Source organism: Trifolium pratense, linkage group LG1, assembly GCF_020283565.1.
Source record: "Trifolium pratense cultivar HEN17-A07 linkage group LG1, ARS_RC_1.1, whole genome shotgun sequence".
Taxonomy (NCBI): domain Eukaryota; kingdom Viridiplantae; phylum Streptophyta; class Magnoliopsida; order Fabales; family Fabaceae; genus Trifolium; species Trifolium pratense.
This window is the reverse complement of record NC_060059.1, coordinates 4,232,048-4,252,453: the sequence shown is the minus strand read 5'-3', so window position 1 is coordinate 4,252,453 and position 20,406 is coordinate 4,232,048. Positions and strand designations below refer to the sequence as shown.

Below are 20,406 nucleotides of genomic sequence, written 5' to 3'. Positions count from 1 at the left end.
TGCAATTCTGCAGTAAAAAATAGAAAACTACAAAATGCAGCTTTACAGTTAACGCGTGTTCAATGTTGTTCCCCCGCATAAACAAACAGGTTATAAGTCCGGGGAATATTACTTGATTCCTATAGCCTTATGTTGACCCTTCTTTGGGCCACTAGTTTCCTTTGGTTATTTAGGTTTATTAAACAGCTTTGTAAACAGCCAAAATATATCCTGAAAAAAGTTCAGTGCGTGTCGAAGGTATGCGACAGTGACGTGAGGAAACGGTCAAAGAAACATACACATAGTGACAATTGAATATCTAAACAGCAAAAACATGTGGTTCCATTTGCAATATAGGTAAAAATTATATCATCTACATGCTTATGCTGAACATAAATTGTTTTTACCTAAACATTAACAGATAGAGAAAGAGAGGAATCAAGGACATTGAAAAACAATGATTTCCTCCTAACATCATACATACTTGGATTCTATTCAAAAATTTAAACCAACAAGACCTAATAACATTTTATAAAACTCATTAAATTATTATTCACAACCAGTTATTTATCATGCATTCACTCTAGCAAGGTATTTTCAACATAAAGATTAACAAGGATTCAGTCCCAGCTCTTCGAGTCATTGAATCATTCATTAAAATCCTCCCAGATTACATGGGGGAATGAAAGCCCGCCTTCGTGTGTATCCAGGGAAATTTACACCAAAATTTGGCTGCAGATCATACTCTCCACCCCAAATTGGAGGCATTCCAAAACGATTAGCACCTCTCCTCCTTTGAAAGTATCTCATGATACCAGTTCGAGGAACTCTAAAAGGACGCGGTTCCTCTGCTTTCTTCTTTGTTGCCCGGTAAAAAGCAAACAAGTTCTTAAAAAACTTCATACCATTCGTCCCTTGTCCAAACTCCTCCTCAAACTTCTTCTTCCACAACTCATCATTTGAGGCAAGATATTGCAATTCAGAACATGTGCAACACACTTTGGCCAAATCATCACCAGGAAGATACTCAAATATCAATAGCTTAAGTTCCATGGGAAGCCGCATAAAACACGGCGGAAGATCCAATCCAGCTTTATCACAAAGGTCAATTAAAAGTGGCAATACAAGCCTATCTTTCACTATCTTCCACAATTCAAAAACCTCATCTCCATCATCATTAACACTAACACTATCATTAGATTCAGAATTTGACAGCATCAACTCTAAAGGCCTAGCAAATCTACATTTATCTAAATAAACCCTATGCACCCTTGAACCAACATCATCAGACAAAGAACCATAAACATTCACAAAATTCCCTAATGTCTGAATTTTCAAATTCACAGAATGAGATAAACCATTAGCATTAGTAAGAATCTCAGGAAGAGTATACCTCAAAGATATCATTGAAGAAGAGGACATTCCATCAACAAGATGAGAGCAACTAATCGCCATACCCGAAACTTGATCAACACGAACAAACCCAGATTCAAGAATAACAGCATGAACAGCAAATACCAGTAGCTTGAAATCGTTAACATCATCTCCAAGCGCTTCTCTAATCACCCTTTTCACAAAATCAGGTTCTTGACTGTTCTTCATGGCCAACGCCGCCTCATCAGACCCATCGATCATTTCTGTGATTTGCGGTTCTGGGGTTTCCAAAGTTGGAAACTTTTCTATCACGGGAGTCGAATGAGCGTCAGTCATGGTGATTTCCGGGGAGTTTTGAATGATGGGTGGGTTGTTGGTTTGTTGTTGTGGGGTGGGTTTTTGAGGGAGGGTTTCAATGGAGAAAACGTTGGGGTTGAAGGTGTAGAAGATGAGATCGCCGGAGGCGATGCCGAGTGAGTTGAGGGATTCGTTATCGTTAAGAGAGGAGGCGTTGATTTCGTCTTTTCTGTTGAGAGATAGATGAAGAGAAGAAGATGATGAAGGAGAAGGGATGGTTTGAGAAATAGTGGATTTGAGTTGGTTAATAGAACATGGATCTGGCACTTCGATTTTTAGGGTTTCTTTGGATTCTAATGATCTGAGTCTGAGTTTCATGGTGCTGTTGATTTGATTGTGATAACAAGAAGGACGAGCGTTCTTAGTGTCTCTTTCTTTGTTTGGTTTTTGTAAATGCTAGCTAAGTATGGAGTTGTGGTAAAATAGTAACCCTCCATCTTTCTTATATACTCCGTCGCTCGACACTGCTACATGCCCAAACCAGAGATCGAACCGAGAACCTTGGTTAAGCTAGAAGAGACCCACACCATCTTATCTAAGTGCTCTTAGGTCGATATCCGAGTTTTTGTCCACACTTAATGAAGACCTATTAATAAGATACGATAGAATATTATGACGACGTTTGATTTGCGTGGCCGACCCCACTAAGTGTGATAAAACTATGTTGTTGACGTCCCGTGAGCTTAACTCATTTGACATAGACATTATATTATATATGCAACAGGTCGGAGATCGAATTCCGGTCATCCTACTTATCCACCTAAAAGTGGAATTTTTAGCCACTAGACAACTTGATAAAAGTTGTTGACTTGTTGTAATATTAAGTTGAGTAACAACTTTTTTATATAGGTTAGGTTGATGGAGCTAACTTTCTATTCAACGGTGTGAATAGCAACTTTTTACCTCTTTTATTCGTTTGATTAAAACTAACAAAATCTAAAAAAGCCCAAAGAAAAACAAAAAACAAACGCAGTTGTTTTTCTTTATTTATTTTTTCTTGAGAAATAAGGGCAGTGGAGAGGACATTTTACCAAGAGTAATCAGTCAATTTAGTCCCTAAACTATCACTCTCTCACCAACTTAGTCCCTAAACTATTAAAACCAACTAAAAAGTCCCTAAACTATATTCACATCCTTCAATTTAGTCCCTAAACTATTAAAACCAACTAAAAGGTCCCTAAACTATATTCACATCCTTCAATTTAGTCCCTCGATTAACTTTTCCGTTAAGTGACTGTTAGTAGTCCCTAAACTATAAAAAATACTTCAATTTAGGCCCTAAACTATCTTTAAAAACAACAAAATAGTAACAATACTGCTAAATCATTACTGCTAAATCAAATTCATTTTTAACATAATTCATTACTGCTAAATCATCCTTTGTCTCGTTCACTACCTAGTAACAACACAAATTCGTTCACTACCTAGTAACAACACAAATTCATTACTGCTAAACCAAATGAAACATTACTGCTAAATCAACAAAAACCAAAAAACAAACTTAACCATAATTTAAACCATAAACCATAATCTTCATTACATAAATCAACTAAACCATAATCCATCAAATTCATTACATAAGTCAACAAATCCATTATCCATCAAAAGAACTAACTAAATCACAATCCATAGTTAACTAAAGAACAATATTAATCATAAACCATAATTTCATTAGTAGAAAACTAGCATGCATCATTACAAAAAACCAAATATTATAAGCAACAATCAAACAAAAGCACTAAGTAGAAGGTCCTTCATTGCGTGATCCTCGGCTTAATCCTGGAGTTGGCATGAAAAACTTACCTTAAAACAACGACGACAACCGGAATTGGAGCGTATAGGTGGCGCTAGGGTTTTCAGATTGAGATGATTTGAGAGAGTTGATCGAGAAGAGAGATATAAGAGTAAAAGTAGCTTTTGGATTTTAGGGTTTTAAAGAACAGTTAAAGGAAAATATAACGGAGGACTAAATTGATGGATGGAAAATAGTTTACGGACTAAATTGAAGGATGTGAATATATTTTAGGGACCTTTTAGTTGGTTTTAATAGTTTAGGGACTAAGTTGGTGAGAGAGTGATAATTTAGAGACTAAATTGACTGATTACTCTTTTACCAATCATCTGTATCAAATAAATAAGCACTTATTTCTTGTTTTCAATCTCTCTCGATCATCATCACTGTAATACTAAAATCCCTCTTTTCAGTTTCAGTTTCACTTTCAAAACCCCGCGGAATTAAGCTTCCTTCTCCGTAAACCTCGTTTTCATTGGTATGCATATCTACCTCCTACTCCTGTTATTATTATTATTACTACTGTCTTCTCGTATCTCAATTTTAATTTAAACCCCGCATTCATCTTTTTTGCTTGCAACCTAATTTTTGTTATAAATTCAATTTTGATGCTACTTTTTAGGTTCAACTTATGTTCCGTGTTCAATTTGTGGCACATTTGTTCTATTTTATAGCTATCTGCTATTTTATTTATTTACATTATTATAAGATAGGAGCACCATTATATTGAATTTAATTTTGATTACTTGAATGCCACTTCTTTCAGTGTGTCCTGGTTGGTTTGTAATGAATTTCACTATTTTGAATGGGAATTGAATTAATCATTTTTATTTAATTTTGTTGGTTTTATGTTATATAATTGTATTGGGGGCTATTAAGACATGGATAAATTTTTACTCTTGTAGACTGCAATATCATTAGAATTTGGAATTGGAGGGCTTATTTGCTCAGATGTCCAATAATAATCCACAATATCCTGGTTTACAGGTAGAGTATCTTGAAGTATAATTTTTTTTTTTTTGGGATTAATTGTTATTATTTTAATTTAGTATTTAATTTAATTTTTTTTTCTGTTGTGCTAGCCAATTCGGCCTCCGATTCCCGGTTCAATGGATCCTCAGCGCAATTTTGGTCAACTCATGCCGGTTCAAGTAATGCTTTTTTTTTTTTTTTTTTTTTTTTATTTGACTTATTGTTAATGGTATCAGCTCTAGGTCAAATTACTATATATCTGAATTGACCAATTTGTTTCTGCAGTTTCGGCCAGTTGTTCCCAATCAACAGCCGCAACAGTTTGTTCCGATGCCTGCTCAACATTATCACCAACAGTTTAATGTTGGAATGCCTCCTCAAAATCAACCGCCCCAATTTTCTCAACCACCAATTCAACAGTTTCCGCCGAGAGTTGGTCAGCAGATGCCACTACCATCACAGATGATTCCAATGCCAGTAGCGCGGCCAAACATGCAAATCTCGTCCGAATCAATGATGCCAAAGCCTGATTCTCAAGCTCCAAATGGATACACACAAGGTTTAGGTGGCCCGGGAATGCCAATCTCTTCATCATTTATGGTAAAGTTCCGGTTTGTATTTATAAGGGATTTTAATACTCAATCATACATGTGCTGATTCAAGGTGTGCATTTATGCAGTTTGCACCACCTGCTTATGGTCAAGTGCCACAGACTAACTTTAATTCGAATAGCCAATACCAGCCTGTTCCCCAAATCCAAGCTCCCACTGGTTCTTCTTCCCAGAGCATTACACCCGGTACAACTCCTCAAAGCAACGGCGCACAACCTACAACTACAACTGTCATGCCTTCAGTACGAGTCTTACTTATTTTGACATCACACAGAATCTGTTTTTTGCCTCAGCGGAAATTTGATGCTGTCTTAATTTATTTCTTTCAGCCTACAATTATCCAGCCACACCTTGCAAAGGTTAGCTCCTCAGATTGGATTGAACATACTTCTGCTACTGGAAGAAGGTAATTGATTCAAATGTCTGCTTGTGATCCTATGTTACAGACCATGTTGAAATTAAATAAGGGGTTGGGAGGGTGGGAGGGGGAATAGGTGAAGATAATGACCATTGTTTTAATATACTATCCCTTAACACCATTGGGCATGAAGTTCTCTTTTTTAGAACTTTGCTCCTGTCTTCATTCTGTTTGGTAGTCCTTTTTCACCTATCATGGGCTCCAAATGAAGATACTTGGTAGTCCTTAATTAAAATGGTTGAAAACTACAAATGGAGATACTTGTTTTGGTGATATATATTTAGTGTTTTATTTTCAGTTTAACATCTGTTCAATTCATTTAACCTAAACTGGATAACCAACTTGTTATAGATTCCTGTACTGACATCACACTTGCTACTAATTGATACTGTAATTGTTTACATCTTTATATTTCCTAACTTTTGATCTTCATAAAAAACTAATTCAACGAACCGTTCCTAAAAGGGAAATTACCATTGGTATTTAGACTTATCCCTGGCTTTATGTTTCTGTCAATTTATAAATGTTCATTATGTTTGTGTGATGAATTGGGTCAATTTTATATTCTCTTTGAGTAACGCTCAAAGTTTTTCTAGTGATAATTGTCTACAAGTCTCAGTTTATAAAATTTCTCTTTATTTTACAGATTTTACTACAATAAGAGAACTAAATTATCTAGCTGGGAGAAGCCTTTTGAATTGATGACACCTATTGAGGTGAGTCATATCGTTAATTTCGCTTTATTTTATTGTATGATTCGTTTGTCGTGCCTTTGGTTCTTTTACTTCTTGGGTTTCTGGTGAAAGTTGGGACATATGCATATCTCTTTTGGTCAGTAAGTACAATATTAGCTGGTAAACATATTGAAGTTTAATTGTTATTTGATTTCTATTTGTCCAAGTGTGGTGAAAATAATTTGGTACATTAGCTCACTCTTCACTGAATGGGTTTCTCTCAGGCAGGCAACCATCAATCTTGACTTTTACGTCTTATTGTAAGGTCAGTTTTGTGACAATTGCCGGTTGGACTGTCTGATATCAGCTTTGTTTTCCTTGGATGATGCTGTAGTGTAGAATATTTTTATTTATATTATTTTAAAATATAGAATAAAATTTATTCTCTTAATATCAGAAAAATAACAGAAAACAGTTGATTTCGTTCCTAAGATTATTTTAGTATACAAAATAAAAATTCTTATTCCATGTGGTTTCTTACTTCCTTCTTTGTGTGTTGACTTCTTACTTATGGTTGCTTATTCATTCTTCATAGAACGGTTTATGTATTTTTGTTTAAGTTTGCTTCTGAAAATAATGTGTTCTTTCTCTGGTTCCACTTCATGTGTGGGTACATATTTTATTTTATTTTCTTTAATGTGATTTCCCCTGTGGATAATCACTGTCTTCTATTTGCTTCATAGAGGGTTAGATGGACAATTCATATATTATGTTGATACTATACACTGTATGTTTAATAAGAGGAGAATTGTAATGATAGATCTCTTATTCTTTCATTTTTTAATCATCATAGAACAAAGACAAGTGTCAAATGTCAATCAATGTTAAGGTGATTTCTGATGATATATAGTTCTCTTCACGAAGCTAATCCATTGTATTCTTAAGAGAATAATCCTTTTTTTTTGGACAAATTAAGAGAAGGATCCCAGTGTATCCATTTTACAAGATTTTGAGCATATGATGGTTGTCTTTTTGTTAGTAAAATATTTGTATCACTCCAAGCACTTCAATGTTGGTTGCGGTTTTTTATGCCTTTAGGATTTCATATCTTCCAATTTTACTTCATTTAAATCTATACATGTGTGAATCCCATAGTGTTAAGATGCTTACAGGTACATGCTGTCCTACTCTATTTAGAGGTAGGTGATACTTTAGGTCTTTGCTGTACCTACTCTTTTATTCTAGTGTATGTAAATTCTATCATTGCATCATTATCTAGATTGCTAATTACTTTGGAATTTTATAATGATTTACCAGTGAGTGTTATAGCAAGTCTTTTTTTTTATTTAATAAAATGTACATTACACATGCTTGATGCTTCCAGATGTATAGACAATTTTTTATGTTTATATCAGAATATCGGTTTCAAATATCGTTATTTGCATGAGTTGAAATAGGCAAAATTTTCATCCAAAAGAATGTTTCTGTGAATGATGTTTGCAAAGAAAATTAGGATCTTAGAAAGGTTACTGTAAATGATGTTTGCAAAGAAAATTTGCAGGTGCATTCATTCATGGACTTTTGGGTATAAATGTACAGTGTAGTTACATTATGAAGATTCAGAATTTCCTGTCCACTGTGTATGAATCATTTAGTATTCCTGTGATCCTGTCTATATACAGTATGATCTGTCGGGAGGATTGCATGTAACAAGAGGGACTGTCAAGGTTGCTGGTGAAATGGTTTGGTTCAGTTGGATTTTCTGTTAAGATTTGACAAGGAGGAGAAATAAAAATATAAAATGTGTAAGCTGACTGTAATTGACATTACTATAATGTGCGGCCTCTAAATTTTCTGCATCTTCAGATGACCATTTTGTGTAAATGAATATTCATTCAACTCTTATTTGCTAATGGCCAGAAATCAAAATCATCGGGGACAGGAGTAATAGGAAGTGAAAATTCATAAATGTTGATGGACATATATTTTTTTGCTTAGGAATGATAAATATATAACTAGGCTGGATTTCTAAGTGCTTGATGTGAGTTGGCTTGTTAGTTGTTAGTAATTGATCCTTTACCTTGCCCAATTATTTCCTGGATTTGGTGTTGTTTCTATCACATTATCTTTTTTGGAAGAAAATCTCCTTATGATAACTTATTCCATTCTTTTCATTTTGTTAGAGGGTAGACGCATCAACAAACTGGAAGGAGTACTCGAGTCCTGATGGAAGAAAGTGTGTCTTGGTTCCCGTTAATTTATTATTTACTTTATTAATGCTTGTTGTTGATTTTTTTTTTCTCTATATTTTATGAAAATTCTGTAGGTATTACTACAACAAGATCACTAAGGAATCAAAGTGGTTAATTCCTGAGGAATTGAAGGTATCCACCATTTAAAACAATATCGTTTTAAATATTCTGAGTTATTTTATGCCACATGTTTCTGTACTCACATTTCTTTTACGTATTTGTGTTTTGCTTCAAGTTTGCTCGTGAGCAAGTTGAAAAGGCAATGGTCAATGGAACACTTCCTGAGCCATTACTGATTCCCTGTACTCAACCCTCTGCAACTTCTGTGCCTGAAGCAATGCCCAGTGCAGATAATTCATCTTTACCTGGTCAACGCGAACCATCAAGTCCTGTTTCAGTTGCTCCAGTTGTTACCGCATCCCCAAGTAATCTGCAATCCGAGATAACTTCAGGATCACATGCCTCTCCTTCTGCAACCGCTGTAACTGGAACAAAAGTTGATGAACCTGAGGCACCCGTAAATACCATCAATCCATCAGATGCTAGTGTGGGAAGTGATAGAGCTATTGTTTCTGATACTGATACTGCTGTGACACCAATGTATTTCCTATTCTTCTAGTTTCATGTTCATTCTTTCATTTCATTTATGTCTGGTGTCACGTCATTTTATTTGTTTCTGGTAAAATGTTGTAGGAATGAAGCCAATAACGTTTCAGCTCAAGAGACTGTAGGTTCTGCTGATGGAGTTCCAGGAGAAGATAAAGAAGTATGCTTCTCTTATTGCAGTCTTAATGTTTCTTGGATGATTTTGCTTCTGGTTGTTAACTAGTTGAATAAATCTTTATTTTGAAGGATGGGAAAATTGATTCAATAGGAGACAACATTAATGACGTGGCCTCAGAAACAAAGACAGTTGAGCCAGAATCATTAGTTTATGCGAATAAGTTGGTATGAGAGTGAAATATCAATATATCAACTCTCTCTCTCTCTCTCTCTGTTCCTGGGCATTGAGCATATGCTAAATTTTCTTTTCAGGAAGCTAAAGATGCATTCAAAGCACTATTGGAGTCTGTAAATGTTGGATCCGACTGGAATTGGGATCGGGTATAGTGATCTCAAGTCATTGATATATTTCATTTGAGTTATACTTATTTATAACATTTCATAATTTTTTAATGTTCCTCTTGTTTATTTGATTTGCTTGACATTGATGTTCAGGCTATGCGATTAATAATTAATGACAAAAGGTATGGTGCCTTAAAATCTCTTGGAGAAAGGAAGCAAGCTTTCAATGAGGTAATTCTTATGTAACCATGGAGAGGTCTCTTGTTCCCTTTACTCTTACCTCTTATTTTTCCCCCCCCGCATTCGTGCACTTTAATTTGGATCAAATATATCATCTGTCACGAGCAAATCTCATGGAGTACCAATCTTCTTTCATATTTATTGATCAAATATATCATTGTAAAGTTGGAAAATTTTATGAAGATAATTGCTTCTAGTAACCAAGTCGATTCTCTGTTGAGTTTGTCTGAGTGGTGGGTGTGTTATTAACCGATTATTTATGTGGCTCTAGTCATGTCCAGAGTAGACATATATAGTAGTGCTACAGCATCATACAGTTTGGCCTACTGAGGCTGCTACAGAGTGAAAGTTGCTTCATGTCTCTCGTACAAGTAATTGTGGCTGTTGGAAGTTGGAACTATTATAATAAAATAGGGTTAGAAGTCCATCTTTGCTTCTGTTTCTGTTTCCTATCCTCTTTGCTTAACATTTTAATGACACCCTCTCCACTTTTGTCACAAAAAACAATTTTGGGTTTAGTTCTTCCTCAATCATCCATTCATGCACGGTTCATACATAAATCACTTAAACGCCGACCTTTGTTTTTTAACCAACCCATCACTCACTGCTAGTGCTAACTTATTGTTTTCTGTGGCACACCCACCGCTTATTCCCTGCGTTTCTATGGGTACTACTTACCCATAAGTCTCTGATAAATTTTTGTCAAAGGTCCTCTGTGTTGTGTTCTCTAAACTCAGATACCCTCCTTGTTCGTTATTTTATTATTGATTCCAATCCAATGTTTTATTTTTTGACGGTGATTGTGTGTGTTTACTGTTTAGACCAGACTTCATTTTTTATTTGATTTTGTGATTAGACCACAGTATTGTTAGTTATTAAATTTAAAATGCTTTATTTTTGAGTATTTAAATGTGAAATATAAGTAGTTGGCCTTCTCTCGCTACAGTAATTTTGGGGTTGGTTGCTCCACATTGCTATTCAAGATTGATAGCTACAGTTATTTACAAGAGATTCAATCTATGTATGGCTGTAATGTTCTTTTTCTTATTTTACTTCATACGCTTTTTTTTTTTTAATGACTTTAGAATATTTTACTTGTTACAAAATGTTTAAAATAAAAAGATTAAAATTAAAATCTCCTTCTGGCAACAGAAAATTTGGCTAATTGTTCAGATGGGGGTTAAATTTCCTCCTGTACAAGAAACTACTTTCATCTTTTGGGGTTGAATATTTTGATCCTAAAATTGTTGTTCATTTATTATTATACCCATAATCCTCAGCATCTCTTCTGATAAAATCTAATTTTCATCTGTTCTGGCTTTTAAACAGGTAATTGTATTAAATTGATATTTTATCTAATAATTATCATTAGAATATATAAATACATTAGGTTTAGGACACTAAGGAGAAGACAGGTTGCTGGGGACAATATTCTTTGTTATCCTCTTTGCTCTACATTTCTACAAAATTGATCCCTACGTCACTTTTATTTGTAAATTGGTGATCTTACGAAATTGCTATCACTAATCTTTATTGTCTAATGTGCTGCATCATTTACTTAATATTTATGAGATGATAACACCACTGTTTTTTATTTTCAGTACTTAAGTCAAAGGAAAAAACAGGAAGCAGAAGAAAAGCGTATGAAGCACAAAAAAGCACGGGAGGATTTTAGAAAAATGTTGGAAGTAGGTTTATCCGCTTCGTTATATCTTTATAACCATGCGATACGGCACTTCCTTTGATTGTGCTTTTTTTGTTGCTAATATATACAATTATTTTCCAGGAGTCCACAGAGTTGACTTCATCCACTAGATACAGGTTTCTTTTTTATTTCATGATACTTGAATTTGATTTATTTTTTCTCAACTTAGACTGGCCAAATATTTCAATCAATATATTTGGAATCTTGCTATTGATTTTTTTTTTTTTTGTTGCAAATCAACACAGCAAAGCAGTAGATATTTTTGAAAATGATGAACGTTTCAAGGCCGTCGAGCGAGATAGAGATCGCAAGGATATGTTTGATAGCTTCTTGGAGGAACTTAAAAACAAGGTGCATTGTACTATCTAATTGTTCAACCATTTATAAATCGTACATACATATTTCTGGTTGTTTGACTACTTCCTATGCACATATTGTCATTGTCATGCATGTTTGCGTTGCTTCTGGGTTGAAACTTCTGCCTACATGTGCATGTTAGATCCATTGGTAGTATAATGCTAGTCTCCAGGATTTGCATGCACACAATTAAAATTTCCTCCATTTATCACACTTACCTTAGTTAGGATTTAAATTGGATGTTTTTTGGATAAGCAAAGTTTAGTTACAGTGGTTTCAAACCCATGCTAAATTTTATTCAAAGATACGTTCTGGATTTGGCATTACTTAATTCTAAGCTGTAGCTAAGTTACGGACCTCTAGGTGAAGTCTGTTTTTATTATTATTATTATTATTATTATTATTATAATAATTATTATTATTATTAGGAAAATTAGTAAAACAAGGGAATCTAGATATAGTCTACAGAAACATTGTCATACTTTACGTTTTAATGGCTAGAGGACCAGGATGGATGTTTTTTTAGGTTGTGTTCAATACATTAAAATTGCAAATGTTTTGTAATGCTTTTGGTCAATTTTCATTAGGAACGGGCTAAGGCACTGGAGGAACGGAAGCGGAATACAGTGGAATATAGGAAATTCTTGGAATCTTGCGACTTTATTAAGGTATTTTTTTTCTATTCATTATGTTTCTAACGGTCTTATGCGATGCTAAAATTTCCATCGATGCATTCGTCACCTTTTCCATAGGCTAATACACAGTGGCGAAAGGTTCAAGACCGCTTAGAGGCTGATGAAAGATGTTCTCGACTGGAGAAAATTGACCGCTTGGAAATATTCCAAGTAACTTTCTTTATTCCTTCTTCACAATTAAAGTTAACTATTATTGTTATTCAACTTCTGTAATGTTGAAACTTTCCGTTAATCTTGAGATCAGCAATAAATTATGGAATCCTCAACACAATCAATCTAACAATTACACACACACACACACACACACAAAGACACACGCACAATCTAATTTTAAGTAAGGAAACTACTTGACCAAAACAAAAAGAGTAAGGAAACTAATTATATAACAGCAAATTATATGATATTCTCCCTAAAATGGTGATTCCAACAAATCTAATTTATATTTTCTCTTTCAGGATTATTTGCGTGATTTAGAGAAGGAAGAAGAAGAGCAGAAGAAGATACAGCAGGTGCTTTTATGTTTATACTCTTGATGTGGTTGTAGGACTCTACACCTTTATTTTATTGCGTAATCTCATCACTGTTCTCAAACTAAATAGGAAGAATTGAGAAAAGCGGAACGTAAAAACCGTGATGAATTCCGCAAATTGATGGATGAACATATCGCTTCAGGCATTCTTACAGCAAAAACTAACTGGCGTGATTATCATTCACAGGTTAATTTTTGTTTTCTGTATTCTGTTTTAAAGTGCAAAGTGCAAAGTTTATAACTAACTGGCTTTTGGATTGTGTCCATTGCTTGGAAACTTGGATAAAATATTTTACACTGACAGCAGCGATGATGTATTTTGTGGTCTTGTAGGTGAAAGACTTACCAGCCTATCTAGCAGTGGCTTCAAACACCTCAGGTTCAACTCCAAAAGAATTATTTGAAGATGTAGTCGAAGAGCTAGAGAAACAAGTGAGTATGCTCAACTGTCTTTATAGTTGGTGTTGAACCATCCAAGTGTCCTTTTATTCTCCCCCCCTCGCAATAATTTTCAAAAATTGTCCTTTTAGTCTTTAGATGCTCCCGGGAGTAACTTAAATTTCAATTTACTGTAAAGACAAGATAAAGAATCATGATTTGTTGATACTTTTAATTTTAATTTGTCTTTCCTTAAATCACAAGGCATTGGTTGACTTTAGTTAGTAACCTAAATAAATTTTTGGTATTCCACAGCAATAAAAATTCAATTTGGGTTCAATTGATAAATTTCATTATACATATTTTACTATGTTGAGATAGCATTGTTCCTCGACTCATATGAGCTTGACGACTTCTACATTTATGCATCCTGAAAATTTTTGGAATTGGAAAAAACTGTTCTCATAAAAACCTAATCTTCCTTCGTATTTAATGTTACAGTATCAAGAAGAAAAGAGTCAAATAAAAGATGCAGTGAAGTTGGCAAAGGTATGGTACGGATTGATCATTTGTGGTTTCTGTTTAAAAATCCTTTTCTGACATATATGATGTTATCATACTTCTCAGATCTCGTTGTCAACAACCTGGACTGTTGAAGACTTCAAATCAGCTTTATCAGAACACATTAGCTCTCCACCTGTATCTGATTCCAACTTAAAGGTTGGTACGCGAGTGACACATGTATTGGATTTTTTGTATCTTGGTTCCAACTGCATATTTGTGTTGTACAATGAATGGCATCTCAAGCTTTTCTTATATTTTTAATTTTTCTCACACTTCTGCTTGAACTTGTGGTTTTTCCTTATATTTATATCTACGAATCTGAATCCAAAAACAAGTTTTAAAGTATAAAACATGAAATAATTTTTGGGAAATGTTAACAAGTGACCCCAAGGGAACTTCTTAGCATGAATAATTATCATAAGTCTCTTTGATAATTAAATAAGCTGGTCACCTAATAATTTATTTTATTCTTAACAAGTTTTAGTTTTAATATTTATCATGCCATTTTATTCGTTCCGCCTCCATTGCGGTTCGCCCCCAGCCGCCTAATTGCGTCATTTGGCTTGCCTTCATTGCAGCTTCCAACACCTTCATTGTGTTGGGTGTGAAGGGGTGGATTTATTTCCACATTGTTTAGAGAAATAGCCTCTGTAGTGATTTAGGCCCAATATAAAATCTAACAATTATGATAAGGGGCTTCAAAGATATCCCATCTCTCAAGAAGGTTTTGGTTTTTTAGTGTTAGGTCTAATTATTCTTGATTTGGAAATAAGCCTTCTCCGTGTCTGATTTGATTCCGTGCTATCCTGCAGTTAGTGTTTGAAGAGCTACTAGAACGGGCTAAGGAGAAGGAGGAGAAGGAAGCTAAGAAGCGCAAACGTCTTGCAGATGATTTCTTTCGTCTACTATATTCCATCAAGGTGTGGTATTGTTGTCATTAACTTATAAGAGTTGTGATAGAGACTTGAATCATGAAGTGGGCCTTGACTTTGGCCCAAGACTAAGGTGTGATGAGGTGGCATGAGTGCATCTTAGTCTTGGGCCAAAGTCAAGGCCCACTTCATGATTCAAGTCTCTATCAAGTTGTCAGGTTGAATGACTGGGTAATAAGTATTTTTATTCTTTTGCTTAATTGTTGCAGGACATTACTGAGTCTTCAAAGTGGGAGGACTTTAGGCCACTTATTGAAGATAGCCAAGAGTTCAGGTCTGAATTACGATAACTTTAAACATGAAACATAAATGCCTGTTTCTTTTCCTAGTTTTATAATATTTTTGAGGGGCGTGTGTGTGTTAAACATATAAGTGAATTCATAATATTTCTAATATCATCAAATGGGATCACGACACATTACAGAAGTAAAGTTATTGTCTCTAACACTACAAATAACTATACCTATGTTTTAATAATGTCTTGACAAGTGGCTGCTATCACGGTGTAAATAGCGACAGTTTGTATGTTCCAGGGAAGTGTTTCTGAAAACATATGAAAACCCATATATACCCTGACAATTTTAGGGTTAGAGGTAGGTTTGAGTGTAGTTTAGGGTTTTGTTCATTAGTGCCTGCTGTCATTTTTACACCATACTAGTACATACCCATTAAACCTTCAAGCTTTCCGGTGGCTCCTGATGACTGTTCTGAACTCTTTGTTTTCTTTTGCTCTTTTTTCACATCCTCTTGTCATTGCAGTTATTTTTCACCCTGTTTTCCCACAATGATTTCCGCCATATTTACAAGGCGGATTTTTGGTTGGCCTCCATTATCTGCTATCTGCCATTGATCTCACAGCCTCTAGCCACCAAGTTTATCTTAATGTTCCATTTCTCTGTGCTCTTTATCTCAGATCCTGCTAAATCCCAGCAGCTGAGGATGTTTCTTTGCTAAGATTGTCCCTTTCCCCACCAAGCCGGCACTTCTGCTAGCAAAGTCTTGCTGGTGGTGTTTGGCTCTGTTTCAACGGTAGCTACATGCCTGCCTCCACCCTTTTGCAGTCATCTGTTGTTCGTTTTTTTTTTTTTTAAAATTTTTTATAAGCAATGTTAATGGTTAGTATTACAATGTTATGTTAGTGTTTTCTCCTTTGCCGGGACTTGAACCCTGGACCTCCCCTGCTCCTTAACCCTTAGCTCAACTAGCTTAACCAGTTGAGCTACCCATCCCACCCCTGCAGTCATCTATTGTGTTTGCATCTGCATTCACAGTCAGATAGCCTGTCACCCATTTTATTTGCTTGTTTGATTTTGCTTACAATACTTGTTATTAGTTATTTTTAAGTTGTTCATAAGACTTTGAATAATATGAAGATTATTGAGTGTTGATATTTTATGGTACAAAATTTTAAACACAGGGTTATTTATTTTGAGTGCTAAAGATGAATGTCTGAGTACTTTTTGGATTTTGAACTTTATTGTGTGTATTACAAACTAATTTTATTGTATCAGTCATCTTTGGTAGAGCAGTTACTCTGCAGTTTTCTGTAGTACTTTGGGGTTTACTGTTCAGACTGCTCTTTGGGATTGGCTGCTTTGAATAAACCTATCTATCTTGAAATTAGATCCTAATGTTGCTATCTAATTTTGTATATGCATTTCTAGATCTATTGGAGATGCGAGCCAATGCAAGCAATATTTTGAGGAGTATGTTGCACAACTGATAGAGGAGGCAAAGGAGAATGAGCGGAAACGGAAAGAGGAAAGGGTATGATTCTACTCATTTCATCCATATTCGAGAATTGAGATTTATGTTTCTTATTCATTATTTTTTACACACAAAAAAAGCTATCTTTATATGACGTGCAAATCCCTCAGATAATTAAAAGTGGAAAGAAGGAAGAAATGTAGTGCATTTCATTGTTGATAATTAGTCATCTTGTCAAATGCTTTCTCATTCCAATTTTTGCATTTGCTCTATATGGGTATCTTACTAAATGTATTATTATCAATCATAGGTGAAAGCATATGGTTGTGCTTGATTTTACTTTTATGGCATCAGTGATTTTCTATTAATGCATACTTGTTACTATGTTTTGCAAATTTACAATGATCAGGAAAGGATACTAGTGAATTTTCTGAGTGAGTCAGAATTATATGAATATCGACAAAATATTTTTCAAAATTTTCAAACTGTTTCTAATCAGAATATGAGATGATTCCAGAGGTGTGTGTACTCTGTTGCTTTGGGAAAGTATTAGCAGCTGTCTTTTACATTTCTGTTCTGTAATCCACTTATGTAGCTTACTTCAAAAACCACAGAATATTCTTCTGGTTTTTACTATTCATTATTGGATTCACTTGCGGTGTTTGTTTGTATTATTCGTAGTAAAAAGTTCTAAAATATAATCTTGTGCAGGCAAAGAAGGATAGAGATAGGGAGGACAGAGAAAGAAGGAAAGCGAAGCAGAGAAGGGAAAAAGAGGGAGGGCGTGAAAGATGGAAAGAGGAGACACATAAGAGGGATAGAAGTGACAGTGTGGATTTAAATGATATACAAGCCTCTAAAGAAAACGATAACAGAAAACAAAGGAAGCAGCATCAGAGTCCGGACTATGTTTCTCACGAAACTGATAAAGAGAGGACTAAGAAATCTCATGGTCACAGTAGTGACCGCAAGAAATCCAGACGGGTAAGCAGATCTTGTATTACACTGCTGTTTTTCACCAATGTTCAATATACATATTTTTTTTCCTGATATCATTTATTGTTTCACTGATTGATTGTATGTTTTTCGTTTTGGGATAAATGGAGCAGCATGGTTCTGGTGGTCCTGAATCTGATGACGGACGGCACAAGAGACACAGGAGAGACCACCGTGATTCTCATAGAGGTGAGCAACTTGAAGATGGAGAATTTGGTAATGACGTGGTTATGGATAGATGGTAATCATGTTTATTTCAACTTTACTGAATACATTCTGTTTAGCTCGTATGTATTAATTTGGAACCAAAAAGTTATTAAAATATAATTTTTTTTAAAGAACTTCCTTGTATTCTGTAATGTTTTTACACCGAAAAATTTGTTACTAGAAGGAAAGGTTAAGTTCTCACTCGAGGCCCGGCTTGTGGCAACTTACATTAGTTTTTTTTTTTTTTTGAATGGCTGGCAACTTACATTAGTATAATACCATTTTTATTTTAAAATGTATTTTTCACTAGTATTGATATTCTAAATAAAATGGATGCAATGTTTTAATTCTCCAGGCCATGGTAAATATTCCATGCTAACTTAGGTTTGCTTGTATTCAGGCCATTTTAATTGGTATTAAGGTCATTTGAATTGACTTATTTGAGTTTATCTACTTGCATAAGCATTTATGAGACGGTTTGAGAGGGGGTTTATGGGATAACTGATTTCCATAAGCTGTTTTTATCTTATGTCCATAATATCTTTAGGATAACTTATAGTTTATATGAAAATAATTTGACTTTATTTCAATGTTGTCAAATAGTGACTACGGTGGCTTAGCACTATAGTGTAGTGGAATTTGAACATATATCTATTGTTCCGCGAAACGCTATATAGTACAAAATGTTATCAAATAGCGGCATCATAGCACTTTAGTGTAGTGTAATTTTAGCAAACCTCTATTTTCCATTTCCATGATCAGCAAATTGACAATTTTGCTTTATTTTTGTTCCAAAAAAATATATATTGTTTTATTTTATCTTTTGATATAGAAATAGTTCATACATGATTATTTAAATGACAAACGTTTAATTAATAAGCATTTAATTAATTGTTTTGTTTATAAAAAAGGGTCTTAGCAGGGGTTACTTTAGGAAGCCTTAGTTACAATGATTATTGGTATATTATTATGCTGCCTATCTGATTTCCCTGTTAATCCTGTGTAACATTTTCTTTTAGCACATAATCCTTTTTTGTTGTTAAAGTTGTGTATAGAATCCTCGTATATATCAGTGTTTCAAGTGCAGACTGGAGTGAGCATGAACCGGATTTGGGTTACTTCCAGTGGTTTGGGATGCCACCAATTTTAGGGACTTGTTAACAAGTTATGTTCTTTGATTGAAAAATTCCATGATTAAGAGGTAATATCATAGTTTGTTATATGTTTTCATTTAAATTGTCAATCATATGTTAAATCTAATTTGTATACACCGTAAAGTTATTTTACATGTGCTCCCAATAATATATTGACACATCAAAACAAATGTCATATTTATTAAATTATGTGGCAAGATATCATTGGATATATGTGTAAAATAACTTTACACTGACAATGCATAAAAATTAAACTCGTTAAATATTATTTTTACATTTTAATTTTTATGAAATACTCATGTATAAAACATGTTAGTCCGAGTAGAATTAATTAGACTTCGATCCATAACCCCTCAAGTAAAGTATATTAAAATGTAAGTTGGTTCAAGTAGACTTGCACTTTGATCCCTTAATTAAAGTATTGGGTTGAGCTTCAATTGGAAATTAGTCACAAAATTAATGGATATTTTACACTAATAATATTGTTTGTAAAAATATTTGAGTCTCAATGTCTTTCCTTGACTAGGGCACAATCCTTTCTTTAGATTTTTTTGTTGTAAAAAATAGAAGTATTTTTTTTTTGGGGTGCAAAGATAGAAGTATTTAATAACGCCAAAACCGAATGTTTAATGAATGGTTTTTTAATAAATACTTTATTATAAGACTATGGGTAAGGTAAGTGTGCATTGCCGAGCACTCATATTTTCCACATGCAAACAATGTCAACTGCATTCTTATTTGAAAGATGACAAGAAACTTGTGAATTGTGATTATACAAAGATAGATGTTGAGTTAGCTAGATTGTCACTAGAAATGCAAAAGCTAAATATAATAAATGAACTTGAAAAGCTCTTCTTCCTTGCTTTCCGTTGTTAACTTTTCTTTTGTGGCATTTAATTAAGTCATACAATTAAAACCCCACTTGCTGGCTGCAACCATATACCAAATGTGAAAAGCACTGTCCACCCATTTGCATCCTCTCATTGCTTGTAGCTTTTAATGTTCTACTTTTGGCATGCCATATATCATCATTTCATAAGCAACTTGAAAATTCACTACTATAATCAATTTTCCATTACATAATTTACATTGTTGTTTACGCGTGTTGATGCCTTCATAATGTTTTGTCATGATTTTAATTAATTATTAAATTTAAGTCAACCATTATGTGAATCTTAATCTTGAAAGAATTTTTTTTTAAACCATTGGGTATAGTTATTTCATTTTTTGTCAAATAGTATAATTAGTTCATTACAAAGCTATTTTGAAGAGAATTTTTATTTTATTTTATTGAATACTACTTGATATGGTAGTCTTTCAAAGATCAATTTTAAAAGATTTCTTCCTCTATTTTATAATTTCATTTGATAAATCCCGAGTAACTTATATTATATTAAAAAAAAAAATCTATAACCAGTCAATGCTATTGTTCACATTAAAAGTATTAT

The 20,406-nt window shown here is 34.0% G+C and overlaps 2 protein-coding genes across 3 annotated transcripts; one reads left to right on the top strand and one right to left on the bottom strand.

Moving 5' to 3' along the window:
- Nucleotides 1-299: 299 nt before the first annotated feature.
- Nucleotides 300-2,136, bottom strand: LOC123882068 (F-box protein SKIP22-like). The gene has a single exon (XM_045930859.1). It carries the CDS (start codon nucleotides 2,026-2,028, stop codon nucleotides 634-636), a length of 1,395 nt encoding a protein of 464 aa, XP_045786815.1. The 5' UTR covers nucleotides 2,029-2,136; the 3' UTR covers nucleotides 300-633.
- A 1,627-nt stretch (nucleotides 2,137-3,763) lies between these two features.
- LOC123882053 (pre-mRNA-processing protein 40A-like) lies at nucleotides 3,764-18,080 on the top strand. 2 transcript variants are annotated; one of them, XM_045930848.1, is made up of 29 exons: nucleotides 3,764-3,980; nucleotides 4,408-4,489; nucleotides 4,585-4,653; nucleotides 4,760-5,074; nucleotides 5,154-5,327; nucleotides 5,415-5,491; nucleotides 6,150-6,219; nucleotides 8,361-8,413; nucleotides 8,504-8,561; nucleotides 8,665-9,029; nucleotides 9,123-9,195; nucleotides 9,282-9,377; nucleotides 9,465-9,533; nucleotides 9,648-9,725; nucleotides 11,336-11,422; nucleotides 11,521-11,555; nucleotides 11,685-11,790; nucleotides 12,384-12,464; nucleotides 12,549-12,641; nucleotides 12,947-13,000; nucleotides 13,091-13,207; nucleotides 13,354-13,452; nucleotides 13,900-13,947; nucleotides 14,026-14,118; nucleotides 14,775-14,882; nucleotides 15,104-15,168; nucleotides 16,559-16,661; nucleotides 17,313-17,585; nucleotides 17,711-18,080. In XM_045930848.1, exons 2-29 carry the CDS (start codon nucleotides 4,454-4,456, stop codon nucleotides 17,840-17,842), a joined length of 3,027 nt encoding a protein of 1,008 aa, XP_045786804.1. In that variant the 5' UTR covers nucleotides 3,764-3,980; nucleotides 4,408-4,453; the 3' UTR covers nucleotides 17,843-18,080. The 2 variants fall into 2 exon arrangements, with proteins under 2 accessions (XP_045786804.1, XP_045786798.1); XM_045930842.1 differs by having other exon boundaries at nucleotides 3,825-3,980; nucleotides 5,154-5,491.
- Nucleotides 18,081-20,406: the final 2,326 nt, after the last annotated feature.

Bases quoted from the DNA above. Each gene is read 5' to 3' on its own strand.
- LOC123882068 (XM_045930859.1), bottom strand. From the start codon at position 2,028: ATGAAACTCAGACTCAGATCATTAGAATCCAAAGAAACCCTAAAAATC.
- LOC123882053 (XM_045930842.1), top strand. From the start codon at position 4,454: ATGTCCAATAATAATCCACAATATCCTGGTTTACAG. The intron at 4,654-4,759 runs GTAATGCTTTTT...TTGTTTCTGCAG, and splicing joins GTCAACTCATGCCGGTTCAA to TTTCGGCCAGTTGTTCCCAA. The intron at 12,465-12,548 runs GTATTTTTTTTC...CCTTTTCCATAG, and splicing joins AATCTTGCGACTTTATTAAG to GCTAATACACAGTGGCGAAA.